At 47.4% G+C, this 24,173-nt stretch overlaps 2 protein-coding genes across 2 annotated transcripts; both read left to right on the top strand.

Annotated features, from left to right (window-relative positions):
- The first annotated feature begins 10,445 nt into the window (after positions 1-10,445).
- On the top strand, positions 10,446-17,451 carry LOC135820162 (adhesion G protein-coupled receptor E2-like). Its single transcript, XM_065333475.1, has 4 exons — positions 10,446-10,871; positions 12,772-13,392; positions 14,775-14,981; positions 17,426-17,451. Exons 1-4 carry the CDS (start codon positions 10,757-10,759, stop codon positions 17,449-17,451), a joined length of 969 nt encoding a protein of 322 aa, XP_065189547.1. The 5' UTR covers positions 10,446-10,756.
- On the top strand, positions 17,436-23,958 carry LOC135819790 (uncharacterized). Its single transcript, XM_065333056.1, has 2 exons — positions 17,436-17,567; positions 22,454-23,958. The coding sequence occupies exons 1-2, from the start codon at positions 17,489-17,491 to the stop codon at positions 23,776-23,778; spliced, it is 1,404 nt and encodes a 467-aa protein (XP_065189128.1). The 5' UTR covers positions 17,436-17,488; the 3' UTR covers positions 23,779-23,958.
- Positions 23,959-24,173: the final 215 nt, after the last annotated feature.

Consider the following 24,173-nt stretch of genomic DNA (forward strand, 5'->3'; position numbering starts at 1 on the left):
ACGCTTGAAGAGCCCATTAAGCCGTCTACTTTGATACGCCGTGAGAAATGGTAAGTAAGCAGAAGCGGCATACATAAAGTGTGATAAAATGAAAGAACGAAAATAGGCTATGCGACATTGAAAAGGCAGGAACGTAGCGTATCGTCTGAGCACGCCAACTTTCGACGCGGCACCCCGTGCGACGTGGTCGACCATGGTGTTCCAGCTCATGTCCGCATAAAAGTGGAGACCTAAATATTTCGCAGTGCGAACAGTTGGCAGAGGCAGTCCATTACATTGCACTTGCAAGTCAAATGTTTGAGATCGTACTGGCGATATCGACATGATCTGCGTCTTCGTTTCATTCAAGATGAGACCGCGGTTCCTAAGCCAATCGGCGAGGTGCTGGACAGCACTTGAGAGATTTTGGGACACCTCATTCGTGCTCATGCCGCTGGATCTAATTGAGATATCGTCCGCAAACTGCAGGGTCGCAACGTTGTAAGGGGACAGCTCTTTCGCAATGTCACGGACATAGAGAACAAACAACAGGGGCCCGAGAACTGACCCCTGTGGTACTCCGGAGAAGCTGGTGTATGGTGAGCTCTGTACCTGACCGACTTTGACATACTGTGTCCGATCTGAGAGGTAGTCTGCAAGCCATTGCAGCACCGTTCCACCAATTCCGACCTCGAATAGGTCCTGAATAAGGGTTTGGTGCTTCACCTTATCAAATGCTTTTGACATATCTACGAAAGCAATCCCCGTGAAGTACTTTTTTGTGTGGGCTTGGCATATGCCCTCAACGGCTAATACAAGGGCATCACATGTGGAATGATGTGAACGATAGCCGAACTGAGTTGGTGGAAATAGATCATGTCGGCACAAGTACTGAGTGAGCTGATCATGGATGACTGGCTCCAAAAGCTTTGAAACTATCGACATTAGAGACACGGGTCTGTGATTCTTTGCTATGCTGGGATCACCACCTTTAAACAGAGGTGAAATGCTGGCCACCTTCATAGGAGCTGGGAAATGTCCCTTCCTCATGGATTTGTTGAACAGTACGGCCAATGACGGCGCAAGAACATCTGCATGAGCTCGAAGAAGGGCTGCAGGGATGCCGTCACTGCCAGTTGCCTTCATCGGATTCTGTTGCTCTAGAAGCTTCCGGACTTTTGCAATAGATACAGGAACAAATTCCACAAAACTAGTTGCCGTTCGTGGCCCTTGGGGTAGGTGAAGATGAACTGGGCGGCTGGGATCTTCCACGATCTTGGCGAAAGCACTTCGAATTGCCTCAGCTGAGCACTGGAGCGGTGCCGATTTTCTTTGTTTCCCCGTCAACTGGTTGATAATTCGCCAGGTTTGTTTTACATCACAAGTCGCAAGCTGAAATTTTGAACTGTAGTACGCTTCTTTCAGCTTCCGGTTACAGGTAGTGGCCTCCCTTCTCGCCGCTTTGAATGTGGCGTACCTTTGCTCAGATCTGTCTGACAGCCACTTTCTATGAAGCCGGTTGCGCTTACTCAAAAGGTGCAAGAGCTGGCTGTCCATCCACGGTACCGATTGTCGCTTGTGCTGCTTACAAGATCTAAGAGGGGCATGAGTGTCAAGCACCTGCAGGAAGCGATTATTCCACTCCGTCCACATGTCTGTTGGGCTGCCTTCGATGCTGCAAAAGTTCTGCTGAATCAAGTCAGCTTTGAAGCGTTCATGATTGATCCTTCGGTAGTTCCGGCACAACATTGATGTCTCGGGACTCCTTGTCGGGTCAAGGTAGAATTCACTTATGACCGCTGCATGGTCGCTGAAAGCCACGGGATGGATCGTTGCCACATTGTGTGACCGTACAAAACTTTTCCCCAGGGTTTCTGTGGGCTTTGCTGTGAGACGACACGACCATACGGCTGCAGCATATTCCACCACCGGTCTCACGTAGCCTTTGTATAAGATCATGAGTGCTTTTGTTGTTAGACGATTTGACATGATAATATTATAACATAGCTGATTCACACGTTGTCGGAACTTCGAGAGCACAGATTCGAAATGATTCTGAAATGATGGCCTTGAGTCAAACAGGACGCCCAGATGTTTAACGGTGGACACAACCTGCAATGGTGCGCCGTCTAGGGAGTATGTAGGACCGGCTCTGGTGTGAAGGACTGATGTCTTGGCCGCTGAAAACTCACCACCGCAATTGTGGGCCCAGCTTTGACATGCATCAACATCCGACTGCATCAGTAGTTGCCTAGTAGCCTGGCTGGCTGTTGTGGTATGACATAGCAAAATAACATCATCGGCGTAGACGAAAGGTGTGGCAGACTGCATAAGGCTAGGAAGGTCATTGATGAAGATGGGGAAAAGCAGCGGGGACAGGTGGGATCTTTGCGGTACGCCGCAGGTGACGGTGTGCTCCTGCGATCGATGAAGCAAACAAAAGGCTCATAGGAGGCTTATGGTTTTTTGTTCCTTTTGTTTGTAAAAGTGTTCCACATTGTTCCGCTGAGCACTGACCGCTCGCAACAGGGAACTTCTTGTTTTAAACTGATGATATAATATATGCTCAATCTGCGGACAGCATGCTATTTCATTCTTTGTGAACTCATCAGCGCAGCACAGAGGATATCATAATTATATGTAGAGATCACAAATTTATGAAAGAGAATGATACACATCTGAAACCGGATACCATCAAGGCATCAACAAATGCTTTCATGCGCTACTACTGGTAGCTATGTGGTTATCAAATCAAGGTGCACTATTGAACCAGGGGAATTGGAGACGAGAGTGGTCGAGAGTGGTCGACAGTGGTCCACCAACATCATGTAGTTGTCATCCATATTGGAGTATGTCACGCGTGCATTCTTTACTAAAATAGGTTCGAATAGATGAGTTGTTCTCTTCCAAGCTTAAATGCTTTGTTATTCGGCATCACCCCCCCCCCCCCTCTCACACACCCACACCTGACCTTTGACGCCCATCGCCGGAGGCGATGATAGCAATGCCACGGCAGAAGCCATAGCAACTTGTGCTGGGATTGCACCATTCAACAGCTTGCAAGGCTGAAGAATAGACCGTCACTATTTAGCCTGGTCTGCACCATACAGCTATTTGGAGTGACTTTTTCTGGCCAGTGAATCCCTATTTTTGGTCTTTTCATTTTTTTATTTTCCCGCACACACATCACACCACATACTCCGGCATGCACTGGCTGTTGGTAACAACCCAGGAGAATGAAAGAAAAGTCAGAAAGAGTCTGAGAAAGTGATGAAAGACGTGTGTGACCATAATCATCACACACCCACCGTTAGGCGCTGCATCTGCCGCTAGGGTTTACCGGGTGTTAGCGGCCGTCGTGAGTTCCCTTCGGGAACGGACACGATCATTTATTTTTTTGTTTACCCCTGCCCCCCCATGAAGGTAATATCAAGAGTACATTTCCCGGGGGAGGGGGTACTTGGAAGGAGTTGTGGTTGCTCGTGACAGTGCTCTATACACCAAGGTGCAGAGCATAGTACACACACTTAAATTAAAAAAATAAATTTCACGGTTCGCGTGAGACTCGGCTGAAAGCCGAGTTTTCCGCATCCGCCGTGGGAACGCCACCACCCTCTAGGATCAAAGGCGCAGATGCAGCGCCTAAACGGTGGGAGGTGAGTAGATCAGACCCACCACCAAGTGGTCAAAGACCGAAATCCCATTAGCTGCATCCATGTTACCCTCGTGCCAGGCCACGAGTTCCCAATTAACTGTGGGTCGCAGCACGGCTGGAAAAATTCCTTCCGCTTCCAAGCAGGACTTGAACCTGGTACCCTCTGTTTCTCAATCATGGTCTTAGACCATCCCACTATGCCTGCCTGTTCGTACACACACTTGAAAGGGATCAAAAGCGTTTCTGCTCTAACTCTGAGTTTCACGGTTTTAATCGATCATCAGACTGCAACTTGACTACAATTTTCAGAAGATAAGATTGATATAGACTGCAAGCTTGGATCACAGCGCGAATGAATGATCCGGGCTGATTGTGCATTTATGAAAATGATTGCGTGAGTTGGTTCATAGGGTGCAAAGACTGCAAACATATGCGCAAAAAAGAACACAGGAAAAGGACAAAAGGTTACGAATTATGACAAAAATCCGAGTTAAAAAAAGAATACACTTTAGGCCTAGGCTCATGCAACCACATGTTCTTCTGAGGAAGACAAGAAGAAGAACAATGGGGTAATTATGAGCAGCACCTCGCCTGCACCTCGCCTGCGACTGCGAGTAGTGAAAAGGTTTTGTGACGGCTGATGGTGAGAATTTTGAGTGGTACATGTACTTGTAGTACTTATTTTCATGCCTGCACTTGCAAACTACATGTAGCTCTGATCTTTTGTTGATGCCTACAGTAGAATCCGGCGGATAAGCCCGCCCGCGTATAAGCCCATGCTCGCACAGTATTATTATTATTATTAGGAAATTTGAGGCCACATGCCACGTACTGTGGCCTCAAATTTCCTAACACTTTGAAAATTCTCCGTGAAGTCCAAATTTGAAATTGCAATTATTATTATTATTAAAAAGCTTACGTGGAGATAATGGTGTTTGTACTGAGTGCGCAGCTTACTCTATTTATTGCGTTGATTGTTATTATTATTATTAACTTTTATTTTACTAGGGTGTTTCCCACAGACCTATGGTCTTCTTACGGGAGCCCCTAGGAAGGTTATGCATGAGGTTATGCATGTGCGAATAAATGAGCTGTAATCTGTACAAGTACGAACAGTGGAAGGCAGCATATTCCTCTCTGGCATATTCCACTCTGGCATATTCCTCTCTGGCATATTCCACCGGTCAGCAGCGAGATAGCCAATCCGAGAAAAGCCAGCCGTACTCTGTGCTGGGGGTAATGCCAACGAAAAAGACACCTGGGATCTCGTAGTGGCAGTGGTGTGAGAGCTACAGCAGCGCGGCTGGAAAAGATTTCTTGAAGCAAAGAGCTGCAGGTTCCGCTATGGATGCAGCGGAATAAAAGAATAAACAGTTTCAAATTGACGCGCACCGAAATATGATAGAGGCTGTAGAGGGTAAGAATGTGTGAAGCACTGGTAAACTTATCAAAACCAAATACTATTCTGAGGGACCTATTGAACAAACGGACATACTTATCATAGTTCATAGAACTAAGGGAATGGATATAAGCGCTGCTTGCATACTCCAAGGTTGACTGAATGACACCTAAATAGAAGGTACGCCGAGCGTGGTATGGCAGAAGATGGCGGGATAAGCGGTATGCACCAAGTTTCCTGTTGACAGGGCCTACAAGGTTGTCTATTTGTGGGCCAAAAGTCAAGTTTTCGTCAAGTACAATACCCAAGTAGCGAGCAGACTGCGTGCGGGGAACATGGACACCATCAATGGTGACATAGGCAGACATCTGGACATCGGTGGTCTTGCGGTGGAGCAGTATGAACTTCGTTTTAGCAGGATTTAATTCCATTCGCTTTCCTTTCAGATAATCCGATAACTTCATAAGATCGCCGTTCAATTAGTCCACGACTTCTTCAGTAGTGTCACCAGCTGCATACATGTTAACGTCGTCAGCGAACTGAAGTACAGATGAGGCACTCACACATCCAGGAAGGCCTTTTACGTAAATGCTGAATAGCACTGGGCCCAACACAGACCCCTGCGGTACTCCTTGGCTGCAAGATGCACGAGGCAGATTGTCCGGCGCTCTGAGCTGCTGTGTCCTGTCACTCAGGTAATCTTTGAACCATACTAAAGCCGCATCACCAACTCCACAATTATAAAGTTCGTTCAGTAGCAGCTGATGATTGACGCTGTCGAACGCCTTCCTCACATCTGCGAGAACGACGCCAACGACCTTCTTCGAACCGAGATCCCTTTGCCAGCTGTCGATCGCAACAGCCAGAGCCTCTTCACATGAGTGATGCCGTCTGTACGCAAATTGTTGTGGCAGGATGATGTTGGGATTCTCCAGTAGGAGGTGAGTAAGCTGGTGATATACATGCTTCTCGAGGACCTTACTAGCAATGGGCAAGAGAGAGAAGTTTCGGAAGTTTCGCGGCTCTGAGCGGTCTCCGCGATTAATTAAAATGGGCTCTGACGGATGCGTGTTTGAACAAAGCTGGAAACTTGCTCTCCTCAATGGATGCCTTGAATATTGCACACAGTGAGCCTGCTAGAACTTCATGGCAATTCTTAAACAGGATCGAGGGTATTCTGTCCGGCCCCGGAGCCTTGTGTACGTTCAGAGTGCGAAGAATCTTCAAGATGTTGGTGACTGTAGGCTGCGGTATGGATAACATTGACGGCTGGCGATGTGGACCGAATGGACAGAGAAGTGGCGACCTGTGAGGCTCAATGACAATTTGTTGGAAAACCTGTGAGACTCCTTTGTGGTCGATTCCTTCGCCACTGTCCTTAGTCTTTCTGCGGAGCAATGCATTCATCAGGACCCATTGGTTCCGGGGCTGTTTCTTCACCAATATAAATTCATTCTGGTTATACCTGGAGCGGAGACGTCTGTTCAATAGCGTTCCTTTCCGCCGCACCCGACGGTATTCTTCTAAAAGGGCAGGATCGTTTCCTTTCTTTCTGACTCGACGGGGAGAAGGTACTGTCGCCATGCAAGGAGGGACCTAAGTTCTGGAGTAATCCATGGCTTTGGCGATCGTTTAATCAGTTGCATGTTTTTCACTACATGTGGATCTAGCTCGTCCAGGACATCATTAATGCTGCCATGCCATTTGTCTGCAAGGTCATCAACAGTAGTGTCAGCGGTGATTTTTTCCAGTCTCCGTGAGGGCTGAACCAATTCTTTCTGACATCTCTTCAAAGCCAAGTGTGGAGAGAGGCTTCTTTCGAGTAGTGACACGGATACGTTGTGGTCTGTCCACCTGGCTTCCTATTTCAAGACAAGCCTTTACAGCAAAGTGATCACTAATGGGATCTGGGATGACATTCACATTAACAGCAGTGGCATCGCTAGTAATGCAGATTACATCCAAACAAGACGTGGAACGGAATCTGGTTGGCTCAGCCACTACATTACGAACATTGTGGGCAGCACACATATCTCTGAAGTGGGAAGGAAGTGGATCGGATAAACAGTCTACATTTAGATCTCCTAGAATGCATAGCGAACCATGCTTGATCTGGCGAGTCACATCATCAATATAGCTAGTAAACTGTTCCCAGAATCCTACTCTTGACGACGGGGGTCGGTACACACAAACTATAGGCAGGCACCACGTGATGCGTCCGGGTCTGCGGAGCTCTAGTACCACACTCGCTGCCTCAAGCTCGCTATCATGTGGGCTTCAGTGAACGGAACCCATCCGTATTGTTCTTCGACCATACATGTACAGCAGTACACCGCCTCCTCCCTTTCCTCCACATCTGTCACGTCGAATGAGTTCAAAACCAGGCAGTGAAATCGTCGAGTCCGCAATCGACGCGTCCAGCCAAGTTTCAGTAATGCATAAAATGTCCAATGTATGTGTAACGATTAGGTCAAGTATATATAAAAGCTTGTTCCTAATGCTGCATATATTAATGTGGCAGATATTAAGCGTGGCCTCATTCTCTTGGCAGCGGAAAGAGCGTTTCAAAGAGCCCTAGATTGTCAAAATCAAGGAAACAGAACGTAAGTTATGGTGGAAATGGTGGAGTGAACTGCAATTGCGTATTTTCACGCGTTCAGTGGCACCTCAAAGGGTTAATAGACTTTTTTTTAAAGAGAACACAAACCTACAAATCATGTTGAAAGACAAAAAGTACATTGGACTGGGTAGGCGCTATCCACAATGCCAGTTAATAGCTGTGCTGATGAAATACATGGACACTGCCACATGCACGTAGATCTACATGTCCTCTCTCTCTCTCTCTCTCTCTCTCTCCCTCTCTCTCTCTCTCTCTCTCTCTCTCTCTCTCTCTCTCTCATGATCTCTCTCTCCCTCTCTCTCTCTCTCTCTGCTATTGGCGTGCCTGGTTGTGATGAAGCCGAGACCCAAGGTTGGCAGAGCATCCCAGACCACGCCACCACTCCCCTTATTCATGGCTCACACATGTCTAGTAAAAAATTTTTTTTAATGTACATACCGACACGACGGATGCATCGTCATCGTCAGGCAGGGCTGATGTACACCTTGAATTGGGCAAAGCGCGCACGCGACAGCTGTTCACTGTGTCCAGGTGTCAGGGTCCGCCATGTCCGCTACCAAACCACCGTCGCACCCCTACGCAGATCGCGATAAGACCTGAGCGATCTCCTCATCAGTCATTCTTTACCCTTCAGCATGATAGTATACCTAGGGAGCGTACAGTGAATGTTGTGCTCCCTGAGCTTACGGAACGTAGGCCACACATCGTTGCGTTTACTCTCCTCATCACAGGTCAGATCATGTGCAACGTAAACCTGTGTGTCGCCAAGCGCCGCCTGATGTTTATTGCGCATCAGGTGATCTTTGCCTGCGATGTTCTTGACAGCCGGACGCGAACCAGGCTGGGTTTGTTTATTGGTCGTGATGACTCATTGGCCGTAGATCTACGATCTCTCGGTTTGCCCAGTCTCTGAGCACATCCTGGGGGTTGAGCCCATTTGGGATCAGTCCTTGACCTGTCTGCACCAGCTGGGAAGATGTTTCTGCAACATTTTCTGGCACGCCTCGCAGAATGACGTTGTCCGATCCGCCAGAGCTAGAGCCACACGCTCAGCCTGCTCCTGAATGCACGAATGTGCCAAATTTGGTGTGGACTGTGCAATGATGTTGCTGTCTGATGATCGGTTAAAACCGTGAAACTGAGAGTTGCAGCAGAAACGCTTTTGATTCCTCTCAAGTGTGTGTATCCCGGGGATATGTATTCTTGGTACTACTTGCTACTAGTGTGGTTGGCTAAAACAGAGTGGATCTGATATAAGCCTCGCTAGCTCCATTGATTACGCAAGTAATATGAACCCCGAAATCAAACGAGTGGCGGGTACAACAACACACCTTCAAGCAGTTTAGCCCGTTGGCAACAGCCCCCTCACTACTGAGTATGTGGCATAAGTGCACCCACCAACCGAACTAGCTGGCATAATTAAGTGCACCCACCAACCGAACTAGCTGGCACAAGTGTACCCACCAACCGAACTAGCTGGCATAAGTGCACCGGCTGGTCTCTTGCTCAATTCACTACACATGACAAAACTGAGACCGCGTTGATCAAAAGGGAATTAGCAAACATCCCAAAGACGATATGCACGGGATTCTAGTGTTCAAAACCTGGCTCATCGAGGCAGTTGGCTAGCACAGAAGCAGCCTGAGAACAAAACTGGAGTTCGAAGAAAACTTGAAGCATTTCATGAAATAGAACCCCCCTCGGCCTCATCTAGCGCTATGCTCATATTTCGTGTACGTGAGCGCGAAAGAAAACATAATCATTGCCTGCTACGATAACAGCATCTCTGTAGATCAGCTGTACGCATCGCCCATACTAGTGCTGTGGCCAAAGGACCTTGGAGCGCGACTCGAGGTGACAAATAAGTCACCTTTCACAAACAAACCTCACGGTCCATTCGCGTGAGGGACATTAGGGAACATCACCAAGGATACCAACTTACTTACATGTATACAGCGAAGGGTCACCTACAAAAAAGTTTCAAATCTCGCGGCACTGCACAGTGTACCACAAAATCACCAAATATAGGAGCTCTCCACTCCGAGAGCGCTGCATTATTTACATGTATATTGTGGTCTCCGCAGATCTTCCAGTGGAAGTGAACAGGTAGACATATGTGCCAAGTAACCCCCCCCCCCCCCCCCCTCCGGGCTCCGATCCCTAATCCGGTTTGACCCTTAACCCGGGTTCTACTCTACTAGGTGACCCTTCTCTGTAAGTAAGTTGGTATCCTTGGTGATGTTCCCTAAAACTGTACATGGCTCGGATCGGTCACCTGTTCACTTCCACTGCAAGATCTAAGGCGTGAATGGTGGTGTGGAGTTTGAATATCCAGCCCTACCTGGGAAGCATCAAAAGGACTTCATTCGACTTGCTGCCAGCCGCATATGCCGCCACATAATGTCCTTTTCCCGCTTGCGAAGTCATATGTGGCCCCAAAGCAGTCAGTCTATTTTGGTGTTGTCTCAGTGTTAATCATCAGTCGGGTATCTGAATTTGGCATCGCTGGGGCGCGATACTGCCCGCATGCATGCAAGGGGTAATGTTTTGAGCCCTCAGGTCCCTCACGCGAATGGACCGTGAGGTTTGTTTGTGAAAGGTGACTTATTTGTCACCTCGAGTCGCGCTCTAAGGTCCTTTGGCCACAGCACTATGGGCGATGCGTACAGCTGATCTACAGAGATGCTGTAATCGGAGCAGGCAATGTTTTCTTTCGCGCTCACGTACACGAAATATGAGCATAGCGCTAGATGAGGCCGCGAGGGGGGTTCTATTTCATGAAATGCTTCAAGTTTTCTTCGAACTCCAGTTTTGTTCTCAGGCTGCTTCTGTGTTAGCAAACTGCCTCGATGAGCCAGGTTTTGAACACTAGAATCCCGTGCATGTCGTCTTTGGGATGTTTGCTAATTCCCCTTTGATCAACGCGGTCTCAGTTTTGTCATGTGTAGTGAATTGAGCAAAAGACCAGCTCGCAGGGCACTGCAAATCCCGTTCAAAACCGTGCAGCACTGGCCCAAGAAGTCTATAGTAGCCTAGGCCGGCGGGTTGCCGTCGCCGTTGTGTTGGCGCCTGAGTTGGTCCATTCTGCCGATCACCTGGAACGATGACTGCTCCCTATGAACGTTGCTCTGCCAGTCGCACCACATCGTCAATTGTTCACTTGGTGGTCAGTATCCTGTTCCTGCTGAGTGCCCTGCCCAAGCACGAAGCCACCGCAAGTGAGTGCTGAAAGCCGACTGTTATGTTGGCACTCAAGAGCGAGAGTTCGTAGATCCCGAATTTAGAGTGCATTTGCAAACGAAGTAGCTGGGAGGTCTGCATGCCTCAAGCTTTCTGGGTGGGAGTAGCACACTGTACGATGTAGCTCGTAGCACAGAAATCAGTTCAGTGCGCAAAAATAACGTATTCATATGTATGGGGCAGTTCAAAAGGAATAGGTCAGGTGCACAGGCAATACGGTGTACATGCGTGTTACACGGAAGCGAAAGATGCATGATGGCTTGCCATCGTGATTACTCCTTTTGCGCTGTCCTCACATTTAATGTCACAGTCTCACATTACAGGCAGTAAACCCTGGTTTAAGCGACCACCCCACGGTGCAAGCAAAAGCGGTCGTTAAAGCCAGGTGGTCTTTAGAACCAGGGCCCATACATTCGTTGTATATCGGTTGAGGAAATACATGTGCATGTGTGTACTTTCACATACAGTAAGACCTGGTTTAAGCGACCACCCCACGGTGCAAGCAAAAGCGGTCGTTAAAGCCAGGTGGTCTTTAGAACCAGGTCCCACCGTGTCCGTGTAGAACTGTCGGTGCATGGAAAGGCGGTCGTTAAGAGCAGGTGGTCGCTAAACCCAGAGGTCGATAAGAGCAGGTGGTTGCTAAACCCAGAGGTCGTTAAGAGCAGGTGGTCGCTAAACCCAGAGGTCGCTCACACCAGGCCTTACTGTACAGTCAACTTGGCTTATAACGACACTCGGTGGGGCGTCAAAAAGGTGTCCTTATTCGCGAAGTGTCGTTATACCCGAAGTCTCATTTTATGTATAATAGTGGGATGGGACTTTGCTCTGGGCATGGAAATTCTGTCGTTATTCGCGAATTGTCGTTATATCCGCAGTCGTTATTCGCGAAGTTGACTGTACTTATATTGACAGGTGCGAGCATAGAAGACTTTCGTGCAGGCAAAGCACACCTCACTGGATCCCTTGCAGTGCGTCCTGAACTGTCATCTTGGTCAATTGTCACTTCTGTTGACTGCATGCGTTTGCTTCAGAGCGCACTTCAACCCTGTTGCAGTCAACCAATATGGCGCTTTTAGTCAATTTTGGTCGCTTAAGTGCAGGTCCAATATGGCACTCGGTGCACTAAAAGTCAGTCACTGGCATGTGGTCTCTGTATTATTATTATCCAGTGCAGTTTCTGTGTAGAACTGTCGGTGCATGGAAAAAACGGTTGTTAAAAGTAGGTGGTTGCTAAACCCAGAGGTCGCTTACACCAGGATTTACTGTACTTGCATGTAGTATTGAAGTGCTTTGTAGTGTTTCACACGGCTACTAATTGCTACTAATTGCTACTAATTGCTACTAATTGCTACGACTCACTGGCATGAAGGACGTAGAGACTACACAGCACACTGCTCTTTTTTCGGATGGCAGATTTCCAGGTGTGCAGAGGGTGGAATTGTGGTATTTTAAATCACGAATTTGAGTAAGACTATTAACAACTTGCAGCCAATCCATACGACAATAAGTCTTGTTATTGGGGGGAATAATCAATTTATATGGTAATCCAAGCAGAGAATCTTACCTGAACCAGTATGTTGCTATATGTGTTGATAGTCTTGCCTCGAGTGTATATACTAGTAAAGCATCTTCAGGAGGGTAAGAAGCATTTTAAGAACCAGTAATTCACCCAAAAAAATCTACCATCGTCAAATGTTTCACTGGTTTGAGGGAAAGACACAAACGGGAAAAGTCTGAAGAAAAAATGGTCAAATTTATGGTGATAAAACTAATTGGGTGGATGTCTGTATTTCGTGACAGAAAATAACATGAAAATAACTCCAGTTCGGCATATATTCTGCAAAACACGGAACTTATCTCTTGTCACTGCTTGTTCAGATGTTAATGAGTGCGCTGGAGCTAACGAATGCCACGCAAACTCTACGTGTGCGGACACTGATGTGAGCTACCAGTGTACCTGCCTGGGCGGTTACAGCGGTGATGGGCGTAGCTGTATAAATGTGGACGAATGTCAGACTGGGACACACAACTGCTCTGCCAATGCCACCTGTACGGACACCACAGGATCGTACGTGTGTCAGTGCAGAGCTGGGTTCACGGGCAAGAACGGGACCGTGTGCGAAAACATTAATGAATGTAAGGGTAACGTATGCGCCAAAAATGCGTCTTGCGCCGATCTTGATGGATCTTTTAATTGCAGCTGCAATGCAGGTTTTATGGGAGATGGCCAACAAGAATGCTCCCCTATCGACGAGTGCCAAACCGGCAGTCATCTTTGTCACGGAAAGGCCGTCTGTACAAAGACGCCCGGCTCGTATTCCTGTGCATGCGGTGTAGGTTACACCGGTAGTGGTCGTACTTGCACCGATATTAATGAATGCCTGAACAGTACCCAGCCGTACAATAATTGCAGCAGTCATGCTGTGTGCAAGAACCTTGCCGGCGGCCACACGTGTACGTGCAAGACTGGCTTCACTGGCAATGGAACTACTTGCATCAGTAAGTTCCCGTTTCTTTTAATAAAGTTGTGAACGATACCATTCGGCTGTTCAATAATGCAACAATCTCTCCTCCTCTTCGCCTCCATGCGCTCACTTATCCGATACTTGGCTGCCCTCAGTAACCAGTACACACACCAATAATTTGAAACAACGAAGGGGTTACTGGTGCTTCAAGTATTTTATACTGATAATGATACTTCTGACAGCTGTTTCTCTTTTCTCAGCTCATTTCTTATGCTAAAAAAAGTCACGAGTTGCGTGAGGCTCGGCTAAAGGCCAAGTTTTCCGCATCCGTGGGAACACCACCACCCTTAATCAACAAGGCGCATGAATGAAAGACTGCATGACTGGGATTGTAATTTTCTATGTTTCGTTAAACTTGACCATTATCCGTCCGACAAAATGACTGTGCAGGCCAAAATTGCAATTTCACGATATATTTTACCTTCAAATTATCAAAACTTTAGTCTCAATTGGCTGAATTCCATGATCTTAGGCTTCTTGGAAACGTCTTGCCACGACGAATGCACGGAGCCCACATTCAACATCTCTAGAGCCACAGGGCAAGTGGTTTGCCAAACACACAAGTCATGTTACACAAAGCTTCAGGAAGCAATGCAATGGATCTTGAAGTTGTTTTGCACTTGGTTGCATTTTGCAAAGGAAAATGCTGTGTATTGTTGGCGGTGCCATGTATACACACAAACGCAGTAGTTAACTAGACTGTTTTGTGACTGCCCAACACTATTAATTATAATTATTTCTTTACGTTCCTCAGCCCTGGTTGGCTTTCAACCCCTATGCTGTGGGATGTGGAATAAATAGCTTGCCCTGAAAGAAGATGACAGCCGTATTGGATGCATGCTGCCTATTCCAGCAGTTTCTGTAATACTCTATAGCCAAGCCCTGACTAGCTCCGAACATAGGTCAAGCCATTGAAGTAATGCACGTAGTTTGAAAGAGTCTGCACACATCTAGGACCTTAATACCTGTTTCGAGATAGCACTGGGCATGTGTTTCTGCTATCGTTAAAATGGGTGCAATTCTCTGGTTGCAACATAAGTCGTGAAGCAGGCAGCTCATGCCAAACCTGTTGTGGGACGCTTTGCGAAAATAGTGGACCCTTGTAAAGTTCCTGTGATGGACATGTGGTCATGCTGAAGTGTACACGAACTCTGCTCACGTATTGATATGCTTTTGTCCCTTCTTGCTCACTCTAAATAACTTCCAGGTTGGGGTGCAGGAACATTTTAAATAGGACTCCGGTCAATTGTTTGTGATGGTGACATATTGTGGCCGAGCAGCACGGACTGGGGTAGGCAGATCCTATAATAAATCTTATCCATACGCCTTTCTCGATCCTCGTATGTCCGACTTCAGATATGCTTACAATTTGTCCTCGATTCACGTTACCTAACCTTGCCAATGAAACGGCATATAACGAAACCTACAAGCCAGGGCAGCGCCTCAAAATCCTCTGCCAAACTGGCTTTGAGCTGACAAGGGGTACCAGCAACACGGATATCTACATCTGCTTTACCAGGAGAGGCAGAAATGAATGGCGAGGTGATGCAACCTGCACCCAATGTGAGTGCGATAACGTTAAAGGCTGGGATCACCAGTCCACAATTGCAGTATGTGTGTGTGTGTGTGTGTGTGTGTGTGTGTGTGTGTGTGTGTGTGTGTGTGTGTGTGTGTCTGTGTGTGTGTGTGTGTGCATGTGTGTATGACCTAGGCCCATGGGCTTGTACGATGAAGCTTTGTGATGTTCGAACAAACCCTGGGCTTAAACGCGGGTGGGCATATCCGCGGGATTCTACGGTAATTCCTTAAGTAAGTGGGCTGTAGGGGCATCAGACACGCTATGGTCACTACGGCATTGACCATACCACCCTTCGTCCCAGGTGATACCCTGTGAATCCCCTTCATAAAAGGCACCGATTTCCGCTCTATAATTCGAAATTTTTCAGAGGAGCCATCAAAACTCAACAAGTGATTAGACTTCAGGTGGTTGGCTGTACCACCTTACAATACTTTCCGACTCCCCTGGAGTGGATGCAGATTTTATTTCAAAATTACCAGTTTTCAATTTGAAGTAAATTTGTGGAACTCTCAGCTTTCACTGAGTCGACCATTCTGATCCAAGTGAGCTTTGTGCTGGCTCTCAGGTTTCTGGGCTTCCCAGGGACCGTGGCCAAAGAATGGAAGAGAGGATTTGGGCCACTGGGCGCTTGCAGCATGATGGCATTGCATAACTACTGCATGGATGCATGAGATGTGTAGTATAAAAAAAGAGTAAATTATCGCGTCCGTTCCCAAAGGGAACTCATGACGGCCGCTAACACCCGGTAAACCCTAGCGGCAGATGCAGCGCCTAACGGTGGGGGTGAGTGGATAAGTCTCACAACCACTGGCACAAGTGCCGAGAACGACCTCATTAGCTGCATCCATGTACCCCTTGTGCCTGGGCACAAGTTCCCAGTTGACTGTGTGTGGGTAGCAACACGGCTGGAAAAACCACTCCCAGGCAGGACTTGAACCAGGTACCTCTCGTATCTCAATCATGGTCTTTGACCAACCCACTGTGCCTGCCTGGCGTGCAGTATCAAGAGTATATAACCCCCCAAGAGTGTGCAACTCTGCATATGGTGTCTCCGATGGTGAAACCCACATCGCGTGTCTCAGATACGTTCGTACTACGTACCAACGAAGGATAGCATGTGCACAATCCGAATTTCTGCCATGATCATGCTGGGGATTTGCATACCCGCAGTGAGTTTCTGTCAGAGAGTGCCTTTTATTACTCTGCTGCTCACTAAAAACGGGCTGGCAACGTACAACTGCGACACTGCAACACCTGATGTGAGTTTTCGCCGTCGGCGTACCCCATAGAAAGGGTACCAGGAGTTGCACCCTCTTGGGGGGTTATAATTATACTCTTGGTAGTATCTTAGGCTCTGCCATCGCAGCCACTTTGTAGGACGCAACAGATATTCACTACATGGGAAACAGTAATTGCTTACAACACAATTCTCTCCGTACAGTAGTTGATACGTCGACGAGGAGACAAAACCGCATATAATGGATAAAAATAACATGTACGCACTGATAGCATGACGCCTGATGAATGTCACATGATTACGACGTTAAACATCAGTGCTTATTGTTCCTCTGGTGTTGTGGTATGAGTGCGTACACATTATTTCTATCGAATATAAATGATGTGCTAGAGCTGTTAGCCAGTTAGTTGTAGAACGTCAGCACCGTCGGTCAGTGTCCTGCAATGTTGTCGCATGAGCTGATTGTTTAGTAACTGGTGGTGTTAGTGGATATTATAGCGTAACTTGTAGGTCCATTTTCTTTTGTATATATTTAATTCTTTTCACTGGTTTGAGGGAAAGATACCAATGGGAAACTGAGTCTGAAGAAAATTGACTGTCACCACCAGGACTCGAACCAGGGACCTTCGCTTGAGGCCAGATATGCTCTAACCACTGAGCTATGGCCTATATATTATACCGTATTATCTCTATTACAAGCATTGTCTCTTGTAGAAGCCTAGTCTCCATTATAAGCACACTCCAAGAGGGCTTCGGAGATGTACCAACTCAGTCTCCGATATAAGCGCAGGGCTTATAATGGAGAATTGTATGGATCATGTCCATGCATGCTGGGTGCCGCACATCACATAAACGCATACTGTGGTAAAAGTCTGTGATCCCGAGATCTAAAGTTCAGACTTACTCAGTGTACCAGGAAGCACAAACCTGCAGACCAGGTATCTTCTAGCTAGTGTTGGGAAACTTTGTGCTACTGATACGATACAAAATAATACGCAATATATATGCACCAGGTGGTTGGAAAATTATAAGCCCAGTCTCCAGTAGAAGCCCAGTCTCTAATATAAGCCCGGGTCCGGACTGGTTGAAATAATATATGCGCTGGGCTTATAATGGAGATAATACGGTAATTCTCCCATCACCTAGTTCCTCTGCTTGTGTCACTTTGGGACACTGTCTGTTTTGTGCCAGGCAGTTGGAGAAACTGGTTCCACTAAATCGCTGGCAGCGCTTTACATCATACTTGGTTTAGCGATGGCTTGTGCTGCTACCATTGGCGGTCTTTCCCTCCTTTCCCGAAGGGAGAAACTTTCATCCGGCAAACTCAAATTCCGTAAGTCGCCATGGGCCACAGCGCAGTATGTATTTTGACTGTGTGTGTATGTTTGATTAGGTATGTGTGATTGTGTATGTGGGTTGTTTTTGTTTGTTTTGTTTTCCTTCAGCAGGGGTGAATGCATGCATGTGTGCGCACATGTGCATGCATGTAGATCTGTGTGTGTGTGTGCGTGCACGCAGGTGTGTGTGTGTGTGTGTGCGTGTGTGTGTGTGTGTGTATGTGTGTGTGTGCGCATGGGGTGTGCATGTGCGTGCGCGTGCATGCGTCCGCGCAGGTGTGTGTGTGTGTGCGTGTGCGTGTGTGTGTGTGTGTGTGTGTGTGCGCCCGCGCGCGCGCGTGGGGTGTGCGTGTGCGTGCGCGTGCATGCGTGTGTGTGTTTGTGTGTTTGTGTGTTTGTGTGTTTGTGTGTGTGTGTGTGTTTGTGTGTGTGTTTGTGTGTGTGTGTGTGTTTGTGTGTGTGTGTGTGTGTGTGTGTGTGTGTGTGTGTGTGTGTGTGTGTGTGTGTGTGTGTGTGTGTGTGTGTGTGTGTGTGTGTGTGTGTGTGTGTGTGTGTGTGTGTGTGTGTGTGTGTGTGTGTGTGTGTGTGTGTGTGTGTGTGTGTGTGTGTGTGTGTGTGTGTGTGTGTGTGTGTGTGTGTGTGTGTGTGTGTGTGTGTGTGTGTGTGTGTGTGTGTGTGTGTGTGTGTGTGTGTGTGTGTGTGTGTGTGTGTGTGTGTGTGTGTGTGTGTGTGTGTGTGTGTGTGTGTGTGTGTGTGTGTGTGTGTGTGTGTGTGTGTGTGTGTGTGTGTGTGTGTGTGTGTGTGTGTGTGTGTGTGTGTGTGTGTGTGTGTGTGTGTGTGTGTGTGTGTGTGTGTGTGTGTGTGTGTGTGTGTGTGTGTGTGTGTGTGTGTGTGTGTGTGTGTGTGTGTGTGTGTGTGTGAGTGTGTGTGTAGTGAAGCTTCTATCAGATCTACTCTGATTTGGCCACCCACACTGCAGTCCATTTCAAAAACATTGACAATCAGGTTTTGGTCTTCAAAAGAATGTAGATAAGGGAAAATCGAAAAACAAAGTACATAGAAGGGCTAGTTAGCGCATGGAAAATTGTTCTATGAAGGTTTCGGAACAATTGGACCAGCCGTTAAGGAGTTAAATGGATTTTGGCTAGGTTTCTGGCCTTTTCCCTGGTTTAGACTTTGCCCAGGAAACCAGTAGCGATTTTCATCAAAAACCCACGATTTATCCTTGCCTTTTTGCCCTTGTGGTTATGAATGTTGTCTGCTGACCATGAAGTTGTGGGTTCAAATCCCAGCATATCTTCAACTCAAACTTTCTTTTCTTCGTTATTTTGTGAGTCAAGTCAGAAGGTGGCTGCCCCAAATGACTTGTTGAATGTTGTTGTTGGAGTTCGCGCTTCCTGCCGACTGACTGACACTTGACTCGCTCACGTCATGTGAACATACACACAACACTGAAACGGTGCGAGTGAGTAGAAGTCATTGCGTTTTAGCTACGTGTTGAATATACAGGCACATCGATCGATCGACTTCTTGTTGAGAATTATTTTAGTAATTCACGATCTCCAATTTATTTGAATTTATGAGTCGGCGGCATCTTCTATCAGCTTCCACAAGCGTCTGCTTTTCTCAGAATTTCGCTGAAGTCACACGGATCGATGGCTTTGCCAAGTCATGGCCTGGAGAATGAGTCCGTGTCCATGTCGTTTTCGTCACACGGTGAGAATAAATTGCATGGCAGGGACGGGACACAGCTCAAAGAAACTAATTGGTCACAAAACAAATCGGGCATGTCGATACGAGCAAGAAGTTAGTTGTTTGTTGTAAATCAGACGTACTGTACATGTGCCTGGGTGCGTGAGTGTCATAGTTGTCCATGCTTAAGCGCGGAATATCTCTTCGAGTTCACAGCGAATTTTTCCAGGCACCACATACGGTAAGGCGGCAAACTCTCCGGGCGATCTCCAGAATTGTCAATGTTTTTGAAATGGACTGTAGTAGCAAGTATTACGTTCACTGGGGGCAGGGGTAACTGCAGTTGGATTCCGGGACAGATACCCTGATGCCGTCAATCCTTTTTCTGCACCTTGTCCTCACCCACTTACCGAGTTCTGGCGAGCCCATAAGTGGGATCGTTTTCAAGTTCACCCAGAGTTTTGGGGATTTCAGGGGGTGTCGGCCGTCGGGTGGTTCAATAGCCAATTGAGTCATCTTTCCAAGATTCTTTTTGAGTCTCTCTTCCCTCTCCCGGGGAGACCCACGTGACCAAATTTGGCAGTGAGCAACAAGTACAAGTACAGTGTGTGTGTGTGTGTGTGTGTGTGTGTGTGTGTGTGTGTGTGTGTGAGTGTGTGTGTGTGTGCGTGTGTGTGTGTGTGCATGTGTGTGCGTGTGTGTGTGTGTGTGTGGGCGTGCGTGTGCGTGTGTGTGTGCGTGCATGTGTGCGTGTTTGTGTTTGTGTGTACATTTGTATGTGTATATAATTATACCGTAGTCATATGATTAATGCCCCTAGGGCATAGATGGGGCACTATTCAAGAGAGGGCACTAATGAAGAGAGGGCACTATTCAAGAGAGGGCACTATTCAAAAGAGGGCACTATTTTTCAATGCTGATAAATTTACTGCATTCATCATAAAACATAGAAGGCAAAGAAAAACAGAGCATAAAGCGCACATGTAAACTCTTACGACTCGACAAAAACAAAAACGGCAACAAGACCTGCAATTTTGATCCTGAAAGTACCATGCAGTGCAATGACATGGACAAGAACCTTAGTGAGAAGGAGCATCAAACTACAGTCCATTCCAAAACTATAGACGCGTTACATAGGCAAAAACCATTATGCCAGCATCTATACCACATAAAATCTGTGATCACTTTGTGCATAACATTTTCCAAATTACGCGTCTGTTATCCAATCGTTTAGAAACTATATGAGAGTAATTGTGGAGTGGACCTGAGCAATATTCCGAAAACTATTCTCAAAAAGCTCCAGCCAAATGTGAAGTATTTCAAAAACCCTACGCGTCTATAGTTTTGAAATGGACTCTAGCACATGCGCTTGGTTAAAAGCCCAGGGGGGGCACTATTCAAGAGAGGGCTTTGTTTTTACACTGGCTCCTAGGGGACAGGGGCACTATTCGACATAGGGAACTATTCAAGAGAGAGGTCCAATCGCACGAGTACGGTGTGTTGGTAGATGGGTGTATGTGTGTGTACATGACATGCCTGTGTGGAAGGAGGGAGGGGGGAGGGAGGGAGGGAGGGAGGGAGGGGAGAGACAGACAGACATACAGACAGACAGACAAAGGGAAAGAGAGTTACAGGGAGGTTAGGTGGGTGCCCTTTAGCCATCTCAACCTCTCCAAAACTAATCCACACACAAACACAGACACATGCACATGCACATACGCCTATCAGTGGACTGAAGGAGGATGTACAGTCAACTTCGCTGATAACGACTGCGGATATAACGACAATTTGCAAAATAATAATGACAGAATGTCCATGCCCAGAGCAAAGTTCCATGGAACTGTAATACATATAATGAAACTTCGGGTATAACGACACATCGCGAATAAGGACACTTTTTGATGCCCCGCAGAGTGTCGTTATAAGCAAAGTTGAATGTATTATTCAAATTTTACAAACAGATATTTGAGCAAGCGCAGATATTTTCAGCTTGATAAGTTGCTACATTGATTCACAGCTATGAAAGTACAGTCAAATCTGTCGTAAGCGACCGCCCCTTGGTGCAAGAAAAAGCGGTCTCTTACAGCAGATGTATGGTAAATCCGGCATAACGGGCATTATATGCTTCCATGTACTCAAATCGACGAGAATAATGTGATTTTTAATATCATTTTATTGGATATTCAATAGAATTATAGGGGTGCACAAACCCAAGAATAGTGCACATGCCAGGGCTAATATTGAGAGCTATAGCGCAGCCTCAGTACAGGCCAGGGCCAGTTGATCGCACTTGCAAGACAGCGCATTTTCACACCTTGCAGTTGACAGCGCACTGGCAAGTACAGTTTCGCACCTGACTGAACCTGGGTCGCGGTCGTTTACAGCAGATTTGAATGCAGCCATCGTGCATGAAATCGCGGTCGCTGGTCGCGCACAGCAGATGGTCGCTCTGGACAGATCAATTTGTATGTGAAACCGTCGGTGCACAGAAAATCGGTCGCTAACGGTAGATGGTCGCCTACAGCAGAGGTCGCTAACGGCAGATTTGGCTGTACATAAAAGACATTAGGTAAATAACAAGTTGAGATCTAAGAGATTTGAATACGATACAAATTTTGGTAATTCTTGAAGGAAAGTGTGCGCATAGCAATTCCAAAATGAGTGCACTAATTTCAAAAGAAAAGGTGTCAGCACCGACGCATTCCACACTGTCAAGTCAGCCAATTTAGTAGCCGAACGTTTTCGTTCCCGTCTCATCATGGGTAAGTACAGGGAATAATGGAAAAATGTCAAAAATACAGCAACTTGTGGAGCTACAGCAAAACGATAGATCCAGAACTTCACGCTATACGTGTGGAAATTGTTTTTAGCAGAACAGGTCAAAAACAGGGTGAAGGTGAAGTTCTGCTGAATTTCATCTTTTCCACACGTATAGCGTGAGGTTCTCGATCTATCGTTTTGCTGTAGCTCTATAAATTGCTGTATTTTGACATTTTTCAATTGTACTTACCCATGATGAGAAGGGTGCGAAAACGTTCGGTTACTTAATTGGCTTACTTGACTGTGTGGATTGCGTCGGTGCTGACACCTTCTTCTTCGAAATTGGATATGCCTCCATTTCTTTCTTACATTGAATGCAGTAATGATTCTATTACAATTCTCTCTTCTTCCTTTCTTTCTTCCATTGCAGTTGATGAATTCAGCACAGTTACAAAGAGGGTTGTTGACTGGATGCGTCCTCCGGTGCAGAGGGTTCTCGACTGGATGCATCCTCCGGTGAAGAGGGCCTTTGACAAATCCGTACGCTTCAGTAAAAATGCTAAAAGCTCCTTGGTGAAACGCACAGCATCTAAAGAGGGCAGACAGTCCTTCCACATCCGCGCGTACATGACCGTTCGAGCCAAGGCCACGGGTAAGAAACAGGCCGACGACACTAGCACCGACACACCCAAGCAGAGGCGATCCACAGTCCCCGCCTCGGCGCACGTCGAGATCAGTGGCCCGATTCCGATCCCCGGCAAAGAAGTTGAGGAGGTCTACAGGGGCTTCACCAGACCTGTGCTGCTCGAAGGTGACGGCAGTCTTGCAGGCGATGAGATACAAGATGAGGACTATGTGTGTCCAGATGTATGCCGTCCTATAGCCGTATCAGCAAGGCCCAACGCTATCCACGAGGATGTTTACGAGAAGACCTCTTCTATCTTGGCTTCAGCGGCAGTGACTCGTCCGGTGCACCTTGAGGAACAGGGACACTATGAAGTAAGTGCCCGGCCAAGCCTCTACAGTCACAGCGAGAGCAGCAAGCCTAACTCAACATGCCTACCGGCCATGGACGCCGCCCAGAGTGCCGAGATCTACTCGAATGACTACGAAAGAACACCGAGGAATTCGTGCAACCAGAAGCCCAGTCGCGTCGTGGCTCATGCAGGAGCACGTGGGAACGCACGTCAAAGCACCTTCTCAGTTACAGAAGAGGAGGATGACTATGAATGTGGTATTGATCTGAGCTGCAGTGTCGTCACGACTGTTGCATGCCTTCAATCAGACCATGCCGGCGGAGCCAGCACGTCTTGGCCGACAGTGTTAGAAGAAGATGCGTATGAGTGTGACGATACGTACGAGTGTGGAGTTGATGTGGCGCACTCCAGTGTCGCACCAACGACTTTTACGAACATTGCCCCGGACGCCGCCTTGAGCCGCGTGGCTAGCCGGTGGACTGCAGAAGAGGACGAGGACGATGACGATTACGGGTGTGATGTTGACCTGAGCCGCAGCATTCCCACGACGTGTGCGCAAGTTCCTACAGGCTCGATATCCAGCAGTGGCCGTAACCTGTCGGCAATGGAAACCACCAGTGACGACTACCAGATCGGATATCATACACATGCTGCTGGACGGGATGCACGTTGCTCCACAGACTCTACAGAGGGCGACTATCAAGCGGCGTACAGTTACGACGAAGATATTTACGAGGAGGTCAAAGAGAAGATGAATAGCATGCGCAAACGGCCCTAGTACCAGCCACAGAGCAAACCGTAAACGACTAGGAACGATCAAAGTTGCTTGCGTTCAGTGTCGTGCTAGTCCGGAGTTCTCATCCCTGTGCATGAAAAGCCGCATAAAAGTCTTTCTCTTCTTTTCTCCACCGTCATCTTTTTCCCGTCTCCCGTCCCGGCATACCTCACTCTCCCTCTCTCCGGGCCAGTTTGTCTTTGTGTTTGTGTGTGTGTGGGGGGGGGGGAGGGCTTGTGTGTGTATGTGTATGTGTATGTTGGTGTGTGTGTGTGTATATGTGCACATGCGTCTATCTCTCTATCCATCTGTATCTCCCTGTATACCTCTCTATCCATCTGTATCTCCCTGTATGCCTCCCTCTCTCCATCTGCATATCTCTCGCACACTCTCTCTCT

This window comes from Sycon ciliatum, chromosome 6, assembly GCF_964019385.1.
Source record: "Sycon ciliatum chromosome 6, ocSycCili1.1, whole genome shotgun sequence".
NCBI classification, from domain to species: Eukaryota; Metazoa; Porifera; class Calcarea; order Leucosolenida; family Sycettidae; genus Sycon; species Sycon ciliatum.